Here is a 9,296-nt window from a genome sequence, read left to right on the forward strand (position 1 = left end):
GAGTGATGAGGTCTCCCTTGAGCCTCCTCCTCTCCAGGATAAACAACCTCAGCTCCCTCAGCTGCTCCTCACAGGACTTGTGCTCCAGACACCTCACCAGCCTTGTTGCCCTTCTCTGAACACGCTCCAGCCCCTCCATGTCCTTCCTCAACTGGAGGGCCCAGAACTGCAAACAGCACTCGAGATGCTGCCCAAACAGTGCTGAGCACAGGGGAAGAATCCCTGCCCTGCTCCTGCTGGCCACACCATTCCTGATCCATAGGAGTGCCAGGGATTGGGTGAGGGAAATGATGGGAGGGGATGGGGAAAAAGTGTTCTTGATTGTCAGCCACGGAGGGCTTTGATTTTCATATCTGTTCAGACTGCATCAGAAGACGCTGGGGATCCATATCAATTGGGGATTGCTGATATCAATGTATAAACAGGAAAAGAAAACTGGATAAAGCAATGTTCTCTGCATTGTTTCAATACAGTACATTCAATTTAAATGCCCTTCTGAAATGTCTGATTAACCACAGAAGAACTGAAAATATAAATTATTTCCAGGGCTCTTCTAGTTTGAGCATTTTGAGTAAGAACTGAAAATTTAAATTATTCCCATGGGCTTGTCTTGTTTGTCTATTTTGAACAAATGTTTATGAGCCTTTTTCAGTGAATTTGTGAACTGAAGAGCTCAAGAAAGAAGAGCCCTCCGGAGTAGGAAAACTGATCAGCAACCTCCTAGTGGATGAAGGTCCATCCCCATCAGAGCAACAATGAACAGAAATGGGCACAGCTTTGTGGCTGCCCAGCTTTGGCATGGGCCCTGGGCCTTGAGCAGGAGCAGCTCTTGAGGGCCCCAAGGCTGCAGCTCTTGTGCTGCCCTGGGCAGATGGGATGGCAGCAGGGGCTGCAGAGCTCTCAGCACCTCAGCCCGAGGGGAGCAGGGCAGCCAGGGAGCCTCCTTTGGCCTTGGCCCAGCACCTTCCCCCATGGTGGGGCTGAGTCCTGTGGCACTGCAGCTGCTGCTGTGCCCTTGCCAGGGGCTGAGGCCGTGGGGCAGTGGCCAGAGCAGCCTGGCCTGAGCAGAGTTGTGGGGCAAGAGCTGGCTGGGCTGGACTGGACTGGGCTGGGGGGAGGCCCTTGGTGCTGCCCAGAGCTCAGGGCAGCTGGCAGAGCTTGCAGGGAGCTGGGCTGGGCTCAGAGAGCCTGGCCCAGAAACCATCAGTGTCCGTCTCAGCCTGGCTGAGCGTGCAGGGGCAGGACTCAGGCCAGGCCTTGTGGGGCAGGGCCAGTGCCTGTGCAAGGCACTGCAAACAGGCGAATGGCCCAGAGAGGAGGCTGCTCAGTGCCCTTGGTGGCATGGACAGAGCAGGGAGGGGGCCCAGGACATTTGTCAGCCCCAGCCTCTGTGCCCAGCCCTTGGCAGCCCTGGCTGCTGAGCCCAGCTTTGGCCTGGGCTGAGTTTGGCTGTGGCCCAGCTCTATCCTCCTGCAGGGCTCAGGGCCTGTTCCTGGCCATGGCCAGCCCTGGCTGCCTCTCTGCTGGCCCAAAGGTCTGGAGAGCACGAGGCAGGGCTGTCTGTTATAGGTTAGTTGCGGTGGGGAATGAATCACCCACTAATAAGTCCAAATAAAATTAAATTTATTAATTGATAGAGCAAGTGATAATAGGCAAAGTCAGCGTCCTGGGCGCGCTGGGCGACAGGAGAGTCTCCGCTCTACCACTGCCACACTCATCTGATTTTCCGTGGAGTTCTTATACAGTCCTGCTTCCAGGCTGATGTGTAGTACTCTGCGTATTCTTCTTTTGTGTTCAGGTGGTCATAGTCCACCTCCTGGGGTCTGAAGATGAAGGTTGGTAATTTTCCTTTCTCTGATTCCTGGAATTCTTAGGCTCAATCTGCTGAGTTCCTGGAATCCTAGGTTTACTGAGTGGATAAGCTGATACTGTGTTATCAATCATAGCAAACCCCCCACCCATATTAACAGTTTACTAACAGATAAACAACTGTTTGTGAAACCTATTGTCTTTTGGTTTCATCTTCCTTATCCTTTAAAGTCTGGAAATTTACTTAGACAAACTAGAGGTGATGCAACAGTCTTACTGGAATTACTTTGTCAGCTTTGATGAACAAACTTAAAGTTTTAACCCATTACATTGTCTGTGCAGGCCCACAGATGCCCCGGGCTCTGCAGGAGCTGGCAGAGGCTGCCCAGCAGGGAGGCCATGGGGCACAGAGCCCCAAGGCTGCTGTGGGCACCACGGCACAGGGGCCGTTCCCAGCCACAATGCTCCTGGCCTGGGCTGGGCCTGCACAGGGGCTGGGCCACCATGGCTGGGCCAGCACAGGGCCACAAAGGGGCCACGCAGCCGCTGCCAGGGCTGACAGCAAGGCCAGGCACACACAAGCAATTGCTGAGCATGGCCTGCGCTGGCCAGGCCTGACTGTGCCAAAGGCAGAGCTCAGCTGCCCTTGGGTGCTGCAGGAACAGTCCAGAGCCCCCATGCAGAGCCTCCATGGCTGTGCTGGAGACCAGGGCTGCAGGAGGGAAATGCAGGGCTGCTGCGCGATGGGGAGGGCATTGAATTTCAGCACACACCTCAGCTCTCTGATGATCCCGGCACCATGCTGGGCCCTGTTTCAGACTGAAGCAGAGCAGATGTTGATGGAAGAGTAACCCTGCGGGGCTGTCAGGGACCTGCAGCTTGCAAGGATCTCTGCTCTCCTTTGGGTGCTCTCGGAGAGATCCAATCCCAGCTGGGAACCTCAGGGCACAAGTGGCACTGCTTGTTCATAGGCACACAACTGATGTCTGCCTGGAAAGGGGCACAGGTTTTAATACCTTCTTATATCATAAGATACAAGCAAATCTTTTTTATGTGGGTCATTTGAGTACTTTTGAGAAATGGCAACATTTTCCTAGTACGAACAGGGATTCCCTGGAAGCATACTGATGGCAGAAGAAGAAACACTGGTCTTCTCATCTACTTGTGTCAGCATTATTCAGTTTATTATTTAATCTCACTCTTCCATCAGGTGTTTCCTGGTCTCCTGTTTTAATGGCCATTTCTAAGACCATCTTTTCATTTAGAGCAGCTGGATCTTTGTACTTCCTGCTACTCCCAGATTTTCTCCTCTAGGTCCTTTCTGGTCATTCAAGTACCTCTCAATTGACTGGTTTAATGCTTTGAGGTGCAAGAAGTTGACCAAGATTTCCGAGTTTATATATTATAAATATAAAAATAATCATCACCTCAATTATGTTTGTATTTATCACAGAATTGTTTTTTTTCTTTTGTCCTGATCTAGAACTGTTCTTGTACAGAAATCCCTGGGGGATAGGGGACATGTCACATGCTGCTGGGACATCCCAGAGAGCTGAGAGAAGAGCTGTGATGGTTATTAATCTGTTCAAATGATCAGGTTCTGTTTGTTTACAAGAAACCTTTCTGTGCCTCTGAGTGTCATCAGTCCCTGAGCCCAAAGGACACAAACCTGGGGAGTTATGATTCCCACTGCATGGGCTGCACTTGGACTTTGGTCTCTGCACAGGAGAGCTCTTCATCCCCTTTCTCTCTTTTCCTCCCCCTGGGCATGGAGGGAGCTCCTGACTTCAGCGTGTGACTCGTGTGTGCAAAGAGCAAATCTGGGCAGAATTGGGGCAGGAAGGGTTTGGGGGGACCTTGGGATCTGTGCTGGCCACAGAAGGTGTTTTCCATTGCTCTGAGAATGTCTGTGGAAAGTAGATGTAATTTCCACCACAGGAATGACTTTTGCATTTGATGTAGCTGTGCCTTCCCTTGGCTTTGTTGGCTGAGATTAAATGAACATCCCTCTGTGTCTCGGACAGCTCCTTCTCCAAGGAAAGCAGGTGGGTGTTGGAGCCAAGGAGCTGAAAGCTGCAGGTGCAGCCTGGGCTGGAGGGAGCTCAGATTTGCACAAGGCTGCTCTGAGTGCCAGGGCTTGGATGGGGGAAATGGTGGGGTGGGGGTAGGGAGAGTCTGATTGATTGTCAGCCATGAAGGGTCTTGATTTTCATGTCTATTCAAACTGCATGAGGAGTTACTTGGATTCAGTGTCAACTGGAATTTGCACATGTCAATTTATGAACAGATTAAAATAACCTAAGCAGGACCTAAAAAAATCTACTTCTTCTTCTTCTGTACCTTACAAATTCGCACCCCTTCATCCCCAATAGCGTTCTTTAACCAGCAAGATACATACAGTAATTGCTCAGGATCAGTATCTCCTCGAGCTGTCAGATGATTTAGTTGTTGGCACATCCACTTGTCCTTTGTCCCACACCAAGGCCATCCTCCTTGCACCTCTAATTCCGGCCACACTTCTACACAGTAGTGGATCATTTTCATTTTATCTAATCCCTCTGTGGCCTCTATAGAACCCCATCTCTCCAACAGTTCTCTTAAGGGACTATTGGAAGGTATATTCCTCAGTCTCTTGCCTGTCTTTTTACTATTACACCCTCCCATTTTTCAGGTCTCAACAGTAAAAAATCCCAAAGGTGCCTCTACTGACAGGTAATTTAAAAAAATAAACCTCTTGTTTGAGGAGCTTCAGCCTCCTCCACCGAACTTCAAATTTCTGCCTGATGCTCAGGACTTTATACTGAAACAACTGCCCGATCTCTTGATTGTCCAACTTTCCCAATGTCAGGTCTTACATCTATCAGGACTTGAACACATGAAACATCAGCCTAAGAATCCGGGTTGTGCCTGACTCCCTCAGCCAGGAAAAACTGCTGCCTGATTTTTAGTTTGCCTAACGTGCCAATTTTTAGGCTTCACCGTATCAGGACTTAAAAACAACGCGCAGTCTCCTTCGCTGGGGTTTGTGCCTGACTCCTTTGTCAGGACTTACTTTGCCTGCAGGGCTTGTGAGCTACCCGAATCCTTCTCGGGACTTACAATCTGCCTGACTTCCCTCTGTCAGGACTTACTTTTCGTGCGTTCCACTCATACAACTATTCCCTCCGCATGCCCAGAGAGGGGGGGGGGCCTTTTTTTTTCCCCCTTAGGAGACGACTCACTCACGCTAATTCCACTCACTTTCCCCTGTTCCCGGCTGGCTTTCTCGCGAACGTTCGGAAATGTGGTACCAAGAGGTCCGCTCTTGCTCCGAAGGTCCAGCTGCCAGCCCTCGTCTCACTCACACACACATGCGCACGTCTCCCACTTCTGCCACCGGATTTCTCACCAGTCTGGTGCTCCAGTGCTCCTCTGTGTTGCTGGTCCTGAGCCGATCTCTCTGGTCCTGATAGCCAGCTGTCCTGGAGGTCCAAGATGGCCAGTCCTGGTGTCCTCTTCTGGCGTGGTTATTGTGGACGAGCGCCCAAGCTAAAATAAACAGGGCAGGAGACTTTTTCTCCTTTTAGTGCCTTTATTAAAAGTTATCACCTCAGGATTGGGCAGCTCGGAAGGGGCTGCAGCTTCCCGTCGCCTCTCCCCGGGTGACTTGGAGGAGGAGGACATGTGCAGCTTTGTCCACTAGGGGCAGAGCTGGGGTCCGGTCCTCGTGGGAGCCTGTAGGGCGTGGTGACCCCTTCCGATGTTAATCCTGCCGCCTCTCTTGGCCTGCTCCCGGCATCGAGACAACTCCCGTGCTCAGGGTGAGAGGGAATGCGACGGTGTTCAGCATCTCTGCAGGCTCAGCGCTCCGTTCCTGACGTCCAGACACCATTCCAATCTCTCAGCTCTTAGGTGGCTTGTTGTTTTGAGGTCTTTATTAGCAAGCTAGAAGCAGTAGCTTCTCATGGCATGCTGGTCCTGGAGTTATTTTGCATATCCCCCCCCCCTAAAGTCTCTTCTCCTCACTGTTTGGGAGGTCCCCACCCTTCACTGTCTCAGAGAAGGGCCATTAACTTGGCCCCAGCTAGGGTTTTTACTGATACAAAACCAACTATTAACGACAACGACCCATAATTACCATAACACAAGCAGCAGCCCAGCAGCAACCATGGTAAGCTTTTTCTCACAAAAAAAATTGGCAGAATTTTTGTTCATAACGCTTCAGGTGATGTTCATCTTCCTTTCTCAAGCTGTTTTTCTCTGCTTCAATAAGGCATGAGATAAGCATATTTCCTGTTTATATATTCCAAAGCTATAGTTTCAAGGATACAATATTCTAAAATTATGCTTCAAAAGGTTATTATTGCAGAGCTGTTTATGGATTCAATGCAAGCAAAAAGCCTTATCTTTAACACCTTAATTCCAATGCTCCTAAATCAACCAGCGTTAATTGCAAACCAAAGATAGGTTCAAAGGCCTTTTTCCATGCTTTATTTTCCTCACTTATTAACAGAATTCACAACTCGCCCATTGTCTGGGTCCACACATTTCTCATTCACAAATACACGTCGCCTGTTTGTACCTGACACAAAACACAGCGTTGTATTTCACATTTCCACCTGTGTTTAGCAAAAAAGGTCAAGAGACCAGAAGGCATATGCTATGCCTTTAAAGAAGTAGTTTAACTTGTCCTCATCGGTGGAATTCCCATTCCAGTGCAGCTTTTGTGACAGAAATATTACTGTCCATGCCGCAGGACAGTTCATACTCCCTCCTTATTGGCATTGTACTCTTTTATGCATAAAGCTGAATGAGTTTGACACTAATATCAGTTAATATTAAATGAAATTTTCTTTGAGTGTTTGGCCCAGCTGCAGATCTTAAGTGGAGGAGATGACACATTTTGTTCCAACTTTTTTATTTCTCTGTTTTGTTTATTGTAACCCAAGAACTTTATTCAAGAATGAAGCAAACTTTTCTGGCTGTCCAGGAGGAAAAGGTTTCAAAGCTGACAAGTTCATTGACTGCATTGTCTCCACAAGAGTGCAGTAAAAACAGACCAAAAGCAAAAATTAAAGAAATAGCCACCCCATGGGAAAATTTTAAATACAATTTTCTTTCTATGCATCCATACATAATTCTTTAGCATGGAAATATTAAATAAGGATATATATGGAAAGGAAGAGAATGCCCAGAGCAGCAGGCCCCAGCCAGCACTGGCTGGTAGGGAGCCTTGCTGAGAACACACTTCCATCAGCTTTCTGAGACAAACTCAACTTTGACACTTTTTAATCTTCTGTGGTCACAGTGCTGGGAGACTGAGCAAGATCTGAGGCTCTGCTCCATAAACCATAAGAGGAAATCCATCCTATTTGAACACATGGAAGAGTTCTCCCCTGATCACAGAAAGGGTCAGAAAGAACAGCTACATCAATCTGTCACTTGCTAGTATCAGGCTGCAAATAAGGCTCGAATGCTTGGCACTGCCCAACACAAAGAAATAAATATTCCAAAGCTGACAGAAGCACCAAGATAATAAGTTTAGGAAACTTGCTCAATTTAAATGAATGCCAGGCCTGGTCTGTTCAGAAAGCTCGTCTGAAACATAGGAAACTCTGCTTGCAAGGCAAAGGAACAAGATGCAGACTAAGTAAAGGGCATTACATTTTTTCTGCCTTCAGTTTAAAAGTCATCTTTTATTTTTAGAGTGGAGTCAATCATGAGTAAAGAGAAAACAGTAAGATACAGTCAAAACCAGGAGGAGAAATAAACCCAACAGGAGTCAGGATGAACTCTAAAAAAAGGAGCTAGGAGTTTTGGTGATGGTGGGATTTTTTCACACATTGTTTGCTTGTGGGGTAGGGGGTTTTTTGTGTGTTTTTGTTACTTTAGTTTAAATTTTGCTCCTGAAGTGACAGGCAGTGGATCTGTGAAACTACTTGTCAGATGGTATGGTGGATTCAGGAAGTTTGGTTAAAAGGGCAGCCTGAATGAGTACCTGAAAGACAGGGGTATTTAAAGTTACTAACCAGATAATATCTATATCTGCTTTATTAATCCCCTGAAGTGTTTTTCTTTTTTTAATCTAAATATATGTTACCTCAAATGAAAAAAAAATATTTATAAGTGGTAAAAAAATAATTATTGTGGTAAAAAAGCTTGGTAAGTGTGGTAATTTTCTACATAGTGTTAGTCTATTCACTCTGGAAAATGTAATATCCAGATGGAGATGACAGAGAAGGATGTAAATTACCTTGTTGCGTTCTCAGCTGTGCAGTCACATGGACTGAATGCTCTTGCCCAGCAGGAACAGCCCCAGCAGCTCCATACCTGCAGTTACAGTAGAGGACACAGCCATCTCTGTGCAGCTGTTTGGCCAGCTCAAGCTGATGGTTCATCAGCTTGTCATTTATTACTACTATTAGTGGTTTTCCATTCTCTAGAGTCTCCAGGCAGCTACCAGCACCTACAAGAGGAACAGAAAACATGGTGAGAGATCAAATATCCCCCTACTCGCTGCTGAAAGAGGGGAGCCTCTTGAACAACCCAGCTGTGGAGCTCAGCACTCCCAGCCAGCTCACCCCGGGCTGAAGAGACCTCATCCCACGGAGCTCCCGCAGCCCCAGAAGCAGCCGGGCTGTACCTGTGTGGCTGATGACCAGGTCTGCGCTCTGCAGCTCCTCAGCCAGCGAGTCCTTGAACCGGAACGCTTCCACCGCCGCGGCCGGGCTGCTGCTGGGCTGCGGCTGCGGCAGCGAGCCCCAGCCCGCCTGCAGCACCAGCTTCTGGTACCCGCGGCTCTGCAGCGCCTGCGGGCAGGGCACCGGGGGATGGAGGCGATAAGGGGGGCGGAGAAGATGGTGGGGAGGGGGGACGGAGAGAGAGAAGGAGAAGAAGGGGGGGATGACGGAGGTGGAACGAAGGGGATGAGGCGGGGATAGAGAGGCTGTGTGAGGGCTGTGCCCAGCTCCAGACGGCCCCGGCCCCGGTATCACCCCCCCCCCTCCCCGTCCCACAGGCCGTCCCTCCCCTTCCTCAAGCAACACTTCATGCTTCTCCGCCGGGCACCCCCGAACCGCCACGGCGCCCTCAGGCGCCCCGGCACTGCTGCCGGGATGCGGCAGGGAGGGCAGGGCAGCCCGCGGCGCACAGGCGCCAGCCCCGGGAGGGCAGGCCCGGGCCAGGGCCGGTGTCGGTGTCTCGGCCGACTGACCTGCAGCGCGGGCGGGGAGCGGGCCGCGGCGATCAGCTCATCGAAGCTGGTGGTGTTCACGGTGACGAACATGGACTTCATGGCCACCGGGACGGGACGGCTGTGAGGCCGCCAGGGGGAGCCGCACGCCCGCACAGAGCTCCCGAAATGGCGGCAGGGCTGAGGAGAGGGACGGGGCAGGTGGGAATGCCTCCTTCCCTCCCTGTCCCTCCTTGTTCCTCCCTGACCCTCCTGTCCCTTCTTGTCCTTCCTTGTCCCTCCTTGTCCCTCCTTGTCCCCTACCGTGGCTTCTCTT

At 50.0% G+C, this 9,296-nt stretch overlaps 1 protein-coding gene across 3 annotated transcripts; it reads right to left on the reverse strand.

Annotated features, from left to right (window-relative positions):
* Positions 1–6,722: 6,722 nt before the first annotated feature.
* LOC134434784 (UDP-N-acetylglucosamine transferase subunit ALG13 homolog) lies at positions 6,723–9,082 on the reverse strand. Of its 3 annotated transcripts, XM_063147704.1 has the most exons (5): positions 9,002–9,082; positions 8,432–8,597; positions 8,119–8,254; positions 7,167–7,179; positions 6,723–6,821 (listed from the first exon to the last, which is right to left on the reverse strand). In XM_063147704.1, exons 1-5 carry the CDS (start codon positions 9,080–9,082, stop codon positions 6,723–6,725), a joined length of 495 nt encoding a protein of 164 aa, XP_063003774.1. The 3 variants fall into 3 exon arrangements, with proteins under 3 accessions (XP_063003774.1, XP_063003773.1, XP_063039472.1); XM_063147703.1 differs by lacking the exon at positions 7,167–7,179 and having other exon boundaries at positions 6,723–6,835; positions 8,120–8,254; XM_063183402.1 differs by lacking the exon at positions 7,167–7,179 and having other exon boundaries at positions 8,100–8,254.
* Positions 9,083–9,296: the final 214 nt, after the last annotated feature.

This window comes from Melospiza melodia, unplaced genomic scaffold, assembly GCF_035770615.1.
Source record: "Melospiza melodia melodia isolate bMelMel2 unplaced genomic scaffold, bMelMel2.pri scaffold_47, whole genome shotgun sequence".
NCBI classification, from domain to species: Eukaryota; Metazoa; Chordata; class Aves; order Passeriformes; family Passerellidae; genus Melospiza; species Melospiza melodia.